Here is a 15,800-nt window from a genome sequence, read left to right as displayed (position 1 = left end):
ACTCTGAGATTAAAAAGCAGGTATTATTAATTTTTAGTTATAAATTATTAAAGTTAATGAATAAATACTCATGTTAAAAATAATCAATACTTATTTACCACATTGGAACGACCCAATTAATAGTGACAAGAAAAATGCAGGTCCGGATTAACAAAAAAATATAAAGTAATCGTGACCTTGAACCAACACCCTGTATCCCTTTCAGCACGTAGCCACACGATTGTGTGGGTTTTGTTTTGAAATGATATAAAACTGCTTAATCGTAAAATCTAGCGTTCATTACGAACGACGATGGTCGTGTAGGTTCAGTATTGTGCTTTGCGCTACCCGACGCGATTGTTAAGTTTATTTTGCTTCGACAGTCACAGCTTATCTTGCAAAAATGGCGGGTCGCCATTTCCGTAAGAAATGTAGGTAGGTTTTTGTTATTAAAAAATGTCAAAAATAAAATGTAAATGCATGTAGAATACTAACACATGTCTGTAGAAAACACCTATACATACATATTTTAAAAAATGAATATTAATAACGTTAGAATATCCAATTATATTACTACTAACACGATTGTGTGGGTTGGGTGATCGTTATTGAATTTCTCTTTTTTTGCAGATTTTGACTTTAACAAACCAGAAGATGTCAAGGCGTTAATGAACATTACAATTGATGATTCAGAACTAGAAGGCTTTATTGATGACTCAGATTCTGATCTGACGTGGTGTAAGGAGCTAAATAGCCTTCCCAAAAGCCTCGGAGATAGTGATTCCCCGGATTCTGACCAAGAAGAAGATACTCGTGAGAATTCCCTAATTCATAACAAAAACCCGCCTTTTCAAAATGAAACGGAGGTTCCCGGAGTTCCTGGTCCTTCCGGTATAAGTGCAGCTCCCATATTAAATCAACCACAAACTACTGAAGACCTTAGTCAGCCTTAACTACAGCCAGATTTTGCAGAAGATCGGGTTGTAAAAGCAGAACCCTTGTTCGATGTCTCACCGAAGTGCAATGTTTATCTATGTCTCACCAAAACCAGAACTGTTTTTGAAATTCCATACAAAATAATAATGTGTTGTAATGTATTAGATTTTTATACCATTTGCTTAAAATAAAATCCATCCTTAAAAATAATTGTGCGGGTATGTTATTTCTAGACACCCTGTATAAAGAATTATTTTATTAAAACAAACTAAGTTATCAATCGAAGCAGCGCAGAAAACGACAATAAATATCGCCTCCGTACCACCAGATTGACAACAGGTGGAATACTTTCTTTGGTTACACCTCCTGAGACTTTTACAATTTATAAGTCATACACCTCGGCACCTGTATGACTTATAAATTGTAAAAGTCTCAGGAGGTGTAACCAAAGAAAGTATTTCACCTGTTGTCAATCTGGTGGTACGGAGGCGATATTTATTGTCGTTTTCTGCGCTGCTTCGATTGATAACTTAGTTTGTTTTCCGGTAGATGGCCCTAGTTCATCCGTGACATTTCTTTCTTTGCAATTCGGGAAGGCCCTAAGCTATGGTAAATGGTTAAAGCGGAGAGAAAAGGATATGGGTTTACTGATGAGGGAAAAAGATCTCCGAAACCGGTATAGACTCTTCCTGCACTCTCCGCTTTAACCACAGTATTATGCAGCTGCTGCATTTTCGTTTTGCAAAGAAATTGAGAATGTTTATACATTTTTAATTCATTTACTCTTTTGAGTATTAAGGAATCTTTCTTGTTGGAGCTTTACCATGCTGAGTAGATGAGTTGTGAATTATTTAAAATTCTCTCATCTTAATTTTCTCGGCACCTGTATGACTTATAAATTGTAAAAGTCTCAGGAGGTGTAACCAAAGAAAGTATTCCACCTGTTGTCAATCTGGTGGTACGGAGGCGATATTTATTGTCGTTTTCTGCGCTGCTTCGATTGATAACTTAGTTTGTTTTCCGGTAGATGGCCCTAGTTCATCCGTGACATTTCTTTCTTTGCAATTCGGGAAGGCCCTAAGCTATGGTAAATGGTTAAAGCGGAGAGAAGAGGATATGGGTTTACTGATGAGGGGAAAAAGATCTCCGAAACCGGTATAGACTCTTCCTGCACTCTCCGCTTTAACCAGAGTATTATGCAGCTGCTGCATTTTCGTTTTGCAAAGAAATTGAGAATGTTTATACATTTTTAATTATTTTATTATTTTTCCTGTATTACTTTACACATAAGAACATAGAGTACAAAGTTTCGAAATATTTGTTGAACATTTTTTGTTGCCGTGCTGAAAGGGATTGAAATTTTGAAAATTTGTCTGCGCATTTTAAAAGAGCATAAAATACCGTGATTAAAGGTTCATTTTAATTTTTTCATCGTTGATTTAATTACATCAATTTTGAAATTATATTGAAATTTTAAAGAACTCTGAGATTAAAAACCAGGTATGTATTATTAACTTTTAATAATTTAATGTTAATGAATTAATACTTATTTTAAAAATACTTAATACTTATTTACTACGCTGGTTTCATGGATTCTCTGGATTTGTAGCTATATGCACATCATTAAAATTGGAATTGCGAGAATTGGGATATTTTAATGATTTAGTAGAAAATTAAAAAAACAGCTATATCTAATAAAAAAAGTTCGTTTAAAAAATTCAACAATTTAACATAAATTAAAAATATTTGAACTATACGCTGTGAGCTCGTACGTAGAGGGGATATTTACAAATTCGCGAACGCCAGTAGTGACAAGTTTGTAAACGTTTACTGGAAATTTGACATAAATGTCAAAGTGATTAATTTAAAATTAAAATTAAAAACGTTAATTATAAACAATATTAGTTGGTCAAAGCTGTGGTATATATTTTTACCTTAAATATACTTACGTTTTAAATACTGAATTTAAGTCTTTTAAATTTTCCGTAAAATCTAATTATAAATAATCTGTTATAATATTAGCGCCATCTACACGATTATTGTCAAAGTATCCGAAGTAAGAAATTGATATTTTATCAATAGAACGTCAAAATAATTAGAATAATCTTAAAAAAATCGATTACAATTTAATTACTTTTTTGCGTTGTAAATATTAAGCGATAACAATTAAATAATAAATTTAAAAATTACCGGTAAAAGTTGAATTAGTAACCGCTAGGAGCGACACCAGCGAAGCTCAGAGCGTATAACAGTTGCTCAAAATGTCTGCCATTTTGTTCGATGCATTTCCTTTCTCGTTTTAAAAGATTTCGAATCGATTTTCTAATTACATTGGGATTGTTTTTCATTTTTCTAACAGCTTCTTGTGACCTTGACAGAATTAATCAATATGATTTCAAAATTGCCTTAATTAAATTATTTTTTATTACATTTTAACGCAGTTTTTGATGCTCTTCTAAAATACGCAAACAAATTTTCAAAATTTCAATATACAGGGTGTTGTTTCAAGGTTACAATTACTTTATATTTTTTTGTTAATCCGGACCTGGATTTTTCTTGTCATTAGTAATTGGGTCGTTCCAATGTGGTAAATAAGTAATAATTATTTTTAAAATGAGTATTTATTCATTAATTTTAATAATTTTTAACTAAAAATTAATATCTTCTTTTTAATGCCAGAGTTCTTAAAAAATTCAATAGAATTTCAAAATTAGAGTCATAAAATTGTCTGGCCGAAAAATTGAAGCGAACCATTAAACTTACTTTTTTGTGCTCTTTTCTAATATGCAAACAGATTTTCAAAATTTGAATATACAGGGTGTTGTTTTAAGGTCACAATTACTTTATAATTTTTTGTTAATCCGGACCTGGATTTTTCTTATGGTTAGTATGTCGGTAGTTTGGGTTTTGAATGAGACATATATGTACCAAATATCAAGAAAATATACAGGGTGGTTCTAAAGTTATGCCTTAGGAAAGAAATCGGCAAAATCGATAAAACACCCTGTAATTCGGTTATAAAAGTCGGTAGGGCAAAAGATGTAGTATATCTAGAACCGGCTCGGTGACTTCTATTAACCATTGAAGTATTTTCGTTTCCCAATGAAACACCCTGTATAAAGATAAATTAATTAATTGTATTTTGCTTGCAGTACTGCATTTTAATAACTAATTTTATTTACTACATACAATTATTTACGTTTTAATAACATAACCTGAATCTGACTTCTTCTTTTTATTATTTTTTTGGACTATGGCCTTGACAATTATCCAGTAACCAGGACTAATATAATTGGCCAATATAACTAAAAGTGCGAAAAATGTTGCTGAGCGTAGAAACCAGGTGTCGCTTTGCCGAAGTTGCAAGGTCCCAATAAGGCTGTATAGAACATTGATAGTCCAATCCGCTCTATTGATTTTTGAAAGAAAAGTGCTACGCAAGATATTCGGAGCAGTGTGTGAGAACGGAATATGGAGGCGTAGATATATAACTTTGATTTGCAGAATATCTACAAGCATACGTTTGGTGGAATAGATATTATCATTGTAATTAAGCAAAACCGCCTGCAGTGGGCAGGACATGTAGCCCGGGCCCCTGAATCAAACATGATAAAAAAGATTCTAACAGCTCAACCCGTGGGAATGAGAAGACGGGGTAGACCAAAGTTGAGGTGGATGGACGGGGTAACATAAGATGCCGAGAAGATCGAAGTCGGCAACTGAAAAATGCAAGCAAGGAACAGAACAGAATGGCAGGAAGCTTGAGAAGGTCGAAGCCTATAAGAGCTGTAGCACCAAGATGATGATGATGATGATTCTTCTCATTACCTCCTCAGTTGATATTCTGTCTCTTCTGGTCAGACCACAGCATCTTCTCCAGTATTCCATTTCGGTCGCCAGAATGCTCTTTTGGCATTTTTTTATGATCCAAATTTCTGCTGCGTATATCCTAATACAATACACTTCGTACTATTGTTTGGCATATGCCTTTGTTTATGTGTGTTTCTTTCTGATTTTTCTTTGAAGTTTTTATTCGATTACACATGGAGATGTCTTATAAACAGGATCCTGTTTGTCTCTTTTCGACAATATAATTATAACCGATAAAATAAAAAAAATCGAATTTTCGACTTATGATATAACTTGGATATATTTATGATTATGATAGAGATTTTCAGCATGTTTTATTTCCAAAGTCTTTATAAAAATTTTAATAACTAAATTTAAATCTAACTTTGATTTAAAATTAAATCAAATGAAGTAAAAAATCACAAAGGAAGTACTTCCATCCTCAATAAAAAAACAAAATATGAATAAAAGCATTTAGGCACCTAATGGTCGTCTACTGCATAAACAGGTTAATGCATTGTTCTAGTCTATGCAGCGAAACAGTTATCTAATCTAAACTGCAATGGCTTAGATTCATCTTCATTTAGACCATGAAATATCTCATTATCCTTCAAAAAATATGTTATTACTTAGATATATAAACTAAATTAGGAGGAATGATTATACCTCCTCGAGATCATAGTTATGTTTAAAACAAAAGCATAAGCACAATACAGGTAGTTAAAGTGATACGGTCTAGTGTCCTTATCGTAATATATAGTGGAGATAAATCATTGAAAAAAATCAGTTATCTCCGAGTTGCTGCAAGATGCATTTTAAATTATTAAGTTTGGTTTTAATTTTAAATTTTCAAAAATCTGCGTTATCGCAAAATGCAACCGATTTTTGGAAAGGTGTAACAATCTACAAAGAGTGCTTTCATAAGAAGTATCCCGGTGTTTGTCTTAAAGAAAAAGCGCTGCATGCTTTAAATGAAACGATCATGGACGATAGGCCGATTGTCATCGGATTTTTGGAGATCCAGAAAAACACTGATTATTTTGTCAACCACACAGATGAAGATGCTCTACCTGAAGAGGAAACAGCGAGAAGTGCCAAACTTAGTGATGCATTAATGGATAAAATCGATGAGTTTTTTAAGTCCAGGACTATTAAGCTGAACTTGTCAAATGCCTTTGAAGGTAAGTCAGTGAACGTTATGATAATATCAATATTTTGTATAACAAATTATATATTTTTTTTAAATTTAAGAAAAGTAGTTTTTTATTAAAACAGAAATATGTTTAGATGTGATATCTATAAAATTCATTTACGCTTTAGAATGAAAATATTTAGTAGTCTACAGTTTTTGTATTCATACAATTTTTTATATTCGTATGGTATATTTTAATTACAATTCTGATTAATTATTTATCATTAAAAGCGTTACTCATGGAGCCTCTAAATTTAAATGTATTGGTGATTTTATACATATATTGTTGAAATATGTCATTTGTTATTGTTTTGAAAAGAGATAAAAAGTAATCTTTGTTTGTTTAGTTTAATTTTCCTACATTGCTATTAATTAGTGCAGTCAGTGAGGGTATTTGGCTCCGCATTCTATCCTACTACATCAATTTACTTGATATTTTTACTGTAACTAGGGAATAGCTCAAGAAACAAATTCTACGCTATATCTTATGGCGCGTTAATCTTGGGGGTGGTTCTCACCCCTTCTTAGGGGTGGAAAATTTTTTGGTCAAAAAACCACGGAAGTGGCTAGGAAACCTAATTCTAAGCAAAAACTGTTTTATAATTTTTTTTTAAACTGAATACTTTTTGAGTTATTCGTGGTTGAAAATTTGCTATTTTCATTGAAAAATGACACCTTTTCGGACGATTTTTTGCGAATATTTTAAAAATTATGCATAACTAACAAACTAACTAAACAAACTATATAAAACATTTTTGTAGATTATGAAAATTCAAAGAGGCTCATTTCTTTATAAATCTTCTAGTTATAATACAAAAAGAGATATGGTAGGTGAAAAGAAACTTTTTTTGGTGCATGCTCAAATCGGTATATTCAACTTAACAGAGAAATTGTCGATTTTAGGAGTATAATTCTACCAATACCTTTTGTAGTGCTTGAAAAGACTTTTAAACCAGCACTATTAAATGTCGATTGCATTTAAACTTAGCGGGATATGGTGCAAAAAATTTGATGACTAATGTATTTTAAGGAAAAATGAGAATTATATTTAACCCCTCATCAAGCAGAACAATAATACCTTTTACTATAGTGTTATTTATATGTTAAATAAGTTGGACGGGTTTAAAGTAAATGGTTTTGGAAAAAAAATAAGATCAAATTATAGAACGCATTTTTAAATTTTCTTAAAAATCTTCCTTTTTCTCCATGTAACTCGAAAATGATACGAGATAGAAAAAGAGATATAGTGCACAAATGAAGGGTTTTTTCAGGTAAAAATTTTGTTTTTTCTTTCATTACTGGATCTCTTTATAATTTTCGAGTTACGTGGACAAAAAGGAAGATTTTTAATACATTTTAAAAATGCGCTCTATAATTTGATCTTATTTTTTTCAAAAACCATGCATTTTAAACCCATCCAACTTTTTTGAGCATAGAAACAACACTACAATAAAAGGTATTTTACAAGTAAAATGATGCATTTACATCTGGTGGATGAGGGTTTAAATATATTTCGCATTTTATCTTAAAATAAATTAGCCATTATTTTTTGCACTATATCTCGCTTAGTTTGAACGTTATCGACATTTAACAGTAGTCGTGTGAAAGTTAATTTCAAGCACTATAAAAGACATTCGTATCATTATACCCTTAAAATCAATCATTTCTCTGTTATTTTAAGTTGAACATATCAATTTGAGCATGCACTAAAAAAAACTCTTTTCACCTACCATATCTCTTTTTGTATTATAACTATAACTGCAAGATTTATGAAGAAACGAATCTCTTTAATTCCTCTGAAGGTACAAAAAGGTTACATTATATATAGTTTATTTCGTTAGATGCATAATTTTTAAGGTTTTTGCACAAAACCGTCCGAAAAGGTGACATTTTTTAATGAAAGTGGCAAAGTTTCAACCACGAATAATTCAAAAAGTATTGAGATCTCAAAAAATAATTGTAAAACACTTGTTGACTAGAATTAGGTTTTGTAGTCACTTCCGTGTTTATTTTGATCAAAAAATTTTCCACCCCCGGGAAGGAGTGGGAACCGCCCCTTAAGATAAAAGCGCACACCGGCATAGGGTAGACTTTGAATTAGGAGATAAGTAGAGGCTATTCCCAAAAATTTCATTAAATTCCGTGAGTAGGATAGAATTCGGAGGTAATATCCTCTTTTTGCTCTAATTTACTGGCGTATATTAGTTTCTGCATTTTATGTTTGGAGTTTTGTAGTAGTTCAACATCATCTGTATAGGCTGATATATTAGTGTGTTAGTATATTTTTTACTATTTATTTTTGTGATTTAATATTATTGTGTCTATTTCCATCATTTTTATTATAAACAAAGAAATCTTAAATGTTTCCGCTGATTAACTAACTTGTTCTATTAGACATATCTCTATTCGTTAGTAACCAACGTTGGACGTTGGCCCCATATTTAAAAAAATCGTTTATTCTGTTATTCATGTTTACTTTGACAACTATTCTAATATGGAAAATTTTGGGGAGGGGGGCGTTTTGTAAATATCTTCCTCTCATTGTGCCGTCTTCTAACGAAGATTGGCGATCACTTTTTAAACTACCTTCTACAACGTGAAATATCTGTTTAATACTAAGGTTACTCCAGTCTCTGATATTATTCACCCAAGATTTGTTCTTTGTTCCCAAGCCTTTTCATCGCGCTACTCTTCCGTGAATGATGACGTGTACCAGAGAGTATTTATTGTTTCGAAGTATGAGGCTTAAGTACTACTATTTTTTTTTTTTTTCGTTTGAGACTATTGCAGTCCAAGGAATTTTCAGAATACCCCTAATATTATTTCGAATTCCTTCAATTTTTTACGGATTCGGCTTCTACCGATATAGTAGTTGCGACCAAACATAACATTCGGCGAACCTCAATCTGATAGCCATACTCAATTGATATACAAATCGTAAATATAGAGGTTTCTAAATTTTGGTGAGTCCGACAACTGGAGTACTCTTAAAAATTTGTCGGACAATATTACATTCTATCTTCTTTGTATGCTGTGCGTGTTTTCAAGAGTTGGTGCGTGCTAACAAGCTGATGAAATGTTTCTCGGTCTCCATTTTCTACATCACATTTTCACACTTCTCGTGTCTATTTTTTAATGTTACGCAGCCAGGACAGTTGTTTTCTTCCGATCCAGCGTTTTCTTTCGATTTTCTCTGAATGATCAACCGGATAAGCGATATTTAGGTCCTCTCATTACATGACCGAAGTATTGGACCTTTCTCATTTTTATGATGTTGATCAATTCTCGCTCTTTATGCATGATCTCTAGCCGGTGGCGCCCAAAATCCCGACAGCCAACATCCCGACAGCCAAAATCCCGACGGCCAAAACACCGACACGCCAGAATCCCGACACGCCAGAATCCCGGCAGGCCAAAATCCCGACATGCAACAAACCTCGCATAATTAAAAATTCCGACCACTACATTTTGAATATTTATTGTTTCCTTTTCAAATGCAATACCAAATCATATTATAGAGTATTGAAATTGAAAAATTATTACTTACTAATAAGTACGGGTACTAATTATTATGTATTTTAAAAGAAAACTTTATTTAAACACTTCGTTTTATAATATAAAAGCTATACTTACTGAAATGGAAGGCTCTAAGTGACATGATAATATCTATGAAAGTAAACTTGAATTCAGGATTTCATTATACGTATATTATTGGACTATATATTGGCAAAAAAATAATTTAATTCATATACCCATGCTAGAAATTTTATTTAGAAAATTAGTTTATATTAAATGGTAAACACTATTGTTTAGTAACAAAAAATAAAAAACAGATGTAAAACAGTCATAAACAAAAAACAAGAAATAAGTGTAATAATGTATTAAAAAAAACTTATCAAACCTGTCGGGATTTTGGCCTGTCGGGATTCTGGCGTGTCGGGAATTTGGCCGTCGGGATTGTGGCTGTCGGGATTTTGGGGTAGACCCGTCTCTAGTACAAGTTCGTTAGATACACGTGCTGTGGACGGGATTCTGAGCATGCGACAGTAACACCACAACTCGAACGTTTCTAATTTGTTGAGATTTTTTATTTTTGTTGTACAGGTTTCACATGCATAGAACAAAACAGATCATAGGTAGCACTATAATACTCTTATATGTTTGGTCAATGACAGATATCTACCTACTGCACAATACAGAACACCAGCTAATAAAGCTTTGTTGTTCAAGTTCTATTCTAATCGAAATTTCATCATCGCTTTACAATCCGGCAGTCAATCCAACTATACAGATATATAAAGTGTTTTAAGTTTTTCGGGTTTTTGTTATCTAATTCTAGTTTTCGATATTAATTTTTACGACCACTATCCATTTTGTTTTCTTTGCGTTGATTGTTAAGTTAAGCCTTTTTCAGTACATTCGTTGTTTATAGCACTCAACAGCGTTTGAAGGTCTTCTAGACCAGGGGTCACCAATTAGTTTCCCTGAGGGTCCGTTTCAAAAACCTATGACACTTCCGGGGTCCGGATTTATGCTGCCTGTGTCTGACTGTTCCGATTCGGTTTCTTTATGGTTCTTACTAAAAAATATCCCCTATACACAAATCAGAAGGGTGCCGGGCGAAATTTTTGGGCAGAAATTGTTTAATGTTTTTTTTAACAAATTCAAAACATCACCTTTTTTGCCCGCGAAAATATGTTTTTAGCATTTTTGGGTCATTTTAAATAAAAAAGATCTGTCATTTTATTAAAACTTTCTAGAGTTTCAAAGAGTTTTCAAGCATCGCAAATGCATATTTTCGCATTTATCAGATTTTAAATCGCTTATAACTCGAAAACTATCAACTTTTCAGAAATATGACAACAGAACTTTATTATTTATAATTACCCAAGAAACCTAAAAATATATTTTTCGACGCAAAAAAGTAATTCTGAATTTGCTTAAAAAATTGTTTCACCCGGCATCCTTCTGATTTGTTTGAAGGGGACATTTTTGAACAGGAATCCGCAAAGAAATCGAGTCAGAAACATTTTTCATACGAACGTTGCCTCATACTATGGACTAATATGGAAAGGAAAACTAATAATATCTGATTGTTTTTTGGTTACTGTATACTTTTCTGTAAATTTTCCGGGTAAAGTAAATAAAATATAATTTCATTATGTTATAGTTTTGATGTTATTATCGGTATATTTTGAAAACAGCAGTATTGTAAATTGTTACCGAGAATATTTTAAAAATTAGGAATTTATATTTTGAATGCTAATGAATTTTTAAGACATCTTCAATTTTGTAGAAAGGAAACTAAGGAATGTAAAATAAATAATCAGAGTACGAAATGCTAATAACTAATAATTAACATGTTATCTTTTCTACATTAGTTTCAATGGTGTTTGTTGCAAACTTATTAAATCTGAAAAATATTTTAATTAAATGCACTTCTGAAAAATACTCCTACTTAACATATTGTAGAGAGGAAATGAATATAAAAAAATGCACAAGACAATTTTATATATCAGCTTACTTATTTTCAAAATTAATGATTAGTAAGTATAACAATAAGGGGGAAGGACCCCTCTGTGGCTCAGTGGTAAGAGTGCCTACCTTTGGATAGAACGGTCCGAATGGTCGTGAGTTCGAATTTCACCAGGGTCAGGAATTTTTCGTTAATTATAAATTAATAAATGAAAATACTCTCTGTCCTTTTAGGATCGGTACTCACCGGAGGGACCGCAGACGTTCGGATACAATTAGCGTCTCTTTGCAAAGACAATGACGTCGACTTTGCAAAATAACCAGACACTTACTCAACACACACACTGCACATGACACTAGGTACCTAACTTCAAAAATTTACCGTACCTACCATTCCAATGGCCATTAGTTGTCGAGGCATTACCTAAATAAATAAATAAGGGGGAAAACTCTTTAAATTAAATTATCAGAGAGAAAAATGACATTTTTTATGTACAACCTGTCTGAAGTTTGGAGTGAGTTTAATGCAACTGAGTCTCATTAGGGAGTTGAGATATTCATCTGTTAAGTGCGATCTCTACCGACTTTAATAAAGTTAATTCTTGATAAAGCGGCTTCGCACGCATAAAGTGACCCAAACATAGTACACAATTTCATGGCCAAACATTTTCAAAATTGCCAGACACTAGGTATATTCTGAATTTATTGACGGTCCGCACAAAACTAGCTCACGGTCGGATGCGGACTGCGGTCCGCTAATTGGTGACCCCTGTTCTAGACTATATGCCGGTATGGCGGTGTCATCTGCGAATCTGATATAACTTCTATAAAGCATACGTAAATTTAATTTTTTCTAAATTTAATGCTCTTTTGTGGGAGTATTCGCATGCAAAAAAGAGCTTCCGTAGTATCCATTCAGTTTCGGAAAGCAAACTACTCATCACTAGTTACCCACTCACAAAGATTATATGTGACAATGCAATATTTTTATACAAATTTTGAGCGAGTAACTCAATAAACTAATAAGTCGAGAGTCGCTATATTGTCTAGCATTCCTTTTCTTGGGAATCGTTACAAATATTGATTCTAACTCGTTGTCTGGTAATTTTCCGCTGCTGTACCTACATATATCTTGTTAAAGAAGGAGGTGATAATCGCAATACTCTCATTATCTAATGGTTGTAACAATTCTCTGAGTATTTCGTTGGGACCTGAATCCTTCCTGTAATAATACCAGTAAAATTGTAAATATTTTTATATCTTGCAAATATCAGCTGTAAAGTATAAAATTTATGATTCCAGAACTAAGCTGTGTTTATGGTCATTGTTTGATAAATATATTTACAATTAACCGGTAATATTTTCCGACAAATTTTTAAGGGTATTCCAGTTGTCGAACGCACCAAAGTTTAGAAACTTCTATATTTACGGGACATCCCCCTCCCGAAAATATTCTGAAATAAAAAAGTTATCCCGCTCGACATGAATAACTGAACACACGAAGTTTCTTGGGGGAGATAATTATGATTTTTGTTATAGTCGGGGAAATGAAACTGAAAAAGTGGCAAAACCTCGCAATTTTTTTGTCAAGCATCGATTTGTACAAAAATTTGGGATTAGGCTTATTTCACCCTCTAGTTCATTTTCTATATTGAGCTGTTTTACGCTTTTGTTTTTTTAAGGGTGAAAACTATCCCTAATTCTAAAAAATTATAAAATACTATTTTAAACTTTAATATTGTCAACGTTTGGTTCTAATTAGTTACATAATGATTGGTTTATGCTTTAAGATATCCTACCATACCATAAGTTATACTACCATAATATTTCAATCTTTAAAACCACCCTTGTTGGAGCTATATATAAAAAATTTACTTAGGTATCCTAAAAGAATAATTTCGGCTTGCATCGATTTACATAAAAATTTAGGATTATGATCATCTCACCTTGTACTTTATATTCTATATCATGCTCAAGGGCGTTGATTATTTTTAGGGGTGTAAACTACCCCTTATTGTCAAAAATTATATAAAACCATTGTAAACTTTAATATGGGTAAAATTTGGTTTTGATTGATTAAATAATTATTGCCCTATGCTTTAGGATATAATATCATAATATTTCAACCCTTAAAAACCACCCTTAATAACATTACAATTTTTGTAAGTAAATAATTTAATTAGTAGATCTATGTAGAAAAAAATAGTAGAATTAAAGTATTACAGAAACATTATTTACACAAAAATACGAATTTACAAATATGCACAAATACAAATACAAATAGTTTTTTAGTCATCTTTCAGTATACGAACCGGTTCTGTGGTATTATGCATACATTAAAAATGCTCCATAAGAGGACTATTCGAATTTTTAGAAAAAAAATCGTTTTATAAACATAGCTCATTCATTTTTGACGACAACAAGTTTTTTCAAAAATGATGTTTTCAAATGTTTTTTGAAGAGCTAAAAGACTGTGTAAATTAAATTCCGTAAGATCCCTTAGTTTTTAATTGGGATGTGTTTAAAGGGCTCGAATGAGTGGGTGTTTGATCGTAAGTAGAGGTTTTAAACAGCCTTTCTCGCTAACTGCTCACTGTAATGAAAATCTATGTACAAGTGAGCTATTAAAAAAGCTACAATTTAGTTATCTATCATTTTTTTCGTAACTCCAGTAATTTCGGAGATATTTTGAAGAAAAGGTTGAAAAATATAAAATTGCAAAAAATCAATTTTCCTTTAAACTGCAATTTTGCTAAAATTAGGACTTCTAAATTGGTCAAGCTTCTTGGGTGTATTGACAATATACAAGGACTATATACAAGGAATTACAAAAACTTGAAGACCAATTTTTAATTAGGAGGGTAGTTAGTTGGTTGTTTTCACTGATTTTTTCGTAGAGAAAAGCAGGTACCGACCTTCTTTTGATCATAAGTCGCTATATTTTCATGCTAGAAACTTTTCATTTTTTTTTGGAAGATCTAATTGTATAATTAAAAAAAGATTATTTAAATTTTCCTCAAAAAATGTAAATTTTTCCCGGTATTTGGCTTTGAATATTTCAAATTGTACATTTGACGAAAAAAGCTAACTTTAACATGCCGTATATCGGTTTGTATTGGTCTTAGAGATATTATAGAAAAAAGAGTTTGATTTGTGTTACCAAAAGATACAATTTTAACAACTAGAGTTTTTTTTTGATTAAATGCATATTTTTCGAGGTATTCTCAAAAAACCCTCTAAAGAAGTCGATTTTTTCGTCGAAAAACTGTTACTTTCAAGCGCGAATAACTCGAAAAATATTAGTTTTACGAAAAGAATGTAAAAAATATTTTTTTCTTAGAATTACTTTTTACATCGATTTACATGGTTAAAATGTAATTAAAAATTCCCACCCCCGAGATGGGGTGGCAAATACCCCCAAAGTTTTAGCGTACAGCGGTATGATATAGAAAATTATCCTTAAACTATTCCCTACCTTCTGTCAAAAATTTGAAGTAAGTCCATGCTGGACGAAAAAATTGCGAGCCCAAAATGCTTTATTTCCTCGACTATAAGTATGGGCCCAAGACCCATGTACTTTTTTCAACAACGCGAAAAATATATTTTCACTTTTATTTTGTTTTAGCTCGAAAAGGAGGAATGGGTGGCGGAAAAATGAAAGGGGGAGGTAACATGATGATGATGGCAGTGGCAGGCATGTGCGCCATGATGGCCAATATGTTCATGGGAAAAATGGCAATGATGGCAGGATCCGCGTTGATGATATCAAAAATTTCCATGTTACTGTCACTTATCATGTTGATTAAAAAGATGCAAGGAAAAGGTGACAGCGGAGGTGAAGAAAAGCATATCGTTTACGCAGACTCGGGGCACAGCCATGGTGGAGGAGGATACGGAGGTGGAGGATGGCATCGGAGCTTGGAAGATCCACACAATATTATCTACAAAGGCCAGTGGACTGCCTCATCTGATAATGGTTCAGGTTTATAAAGTATGAGCATGAATTAGGCCTATCGTGTGATCTATTCGTATTTTCTGTACTTTCCTTTAATATTGCTTTTTATCAATTCTATATATTTGTTATTATGTCCTTACTTTTTACACACTATAAATATTTATTTATACTGCACATTTTTTTCCACACAAATCAAATATGACTTTGAGAATGAACGCATTTATTATGGGACATTACCTGTAAATACTTAATACAAAAATATTCACACCATTTATTTAAACAATTTTAACATATTTACTAGTAAAATTGGGTAGTCTTTTTCTTAGTTTCTAAGATATTCTGAGTTTAGGTGACTTATGTTCTTATGGCTTAAACCTATGGTCATATTGGCTCTTCTATTAGGGCTTTTTGAAC

General features: G+C 32.2%; 2 protein-coding genes across 2 annotated transcripts; both read left to right on the top strand.

Moving 5' to 3' along the window:
- The first annotated feature begins 292 nt into the window (after window positions 1-292).
- Window positions 293-1,094, top strand: LOC126887073 (uncharacterized). Its single transcript, XM_050654408.1, has 2 exons — window positions 293-410; window positions 610-1,094. Exons 1-2 carry the CDS (start codon window positions 383-385, stop codon window positions 930-932), a joined length of 351 nt encoding a protein of 116 aa, XP_050510365.1. The 5' UTR covers window positions 293-382; the 3' UTR covers window positions 933-1,094.
- Window positions 1,095-5,572: 4,478 nt separating this feature from the next.
- Window positions 5,573-15,421, top strand: LOC126886257 (uncharacterized). The gene is made up of 2 exons (XM_050653125.1): window positions 5,573-5,945; window positions 15,069-15,421. Exons 1-2 carry the CDS (start codon window positions 5,573-5,575, stop codon window positions 15,419-15,421), a joined length of 726 nt encoding a protein of 241 aa, XP_050509082.1.
- Window positions 15,422-15,800: the final 379 nt, after the last annotated feature.

This window comes from Diabrotica virgifera, chromosome 6 (assembly GCF_917563875.1).
Source record: "Diabrotica virgifera virgifera chromosome 6, PGI_DIABVI_V3a".
Lineage (NCBI taxonomy): Eukaryota > Metazoa > Arthropoda > Insecta > Coleoptera > Chrysomelidae > Diabrotica > Diabrotica virgifera.
The sequence above is the reverse complement of the archived record's forward strand: the minus strand, read 5'-3'. Positions and strand labels throughout refer to the sequence as shown.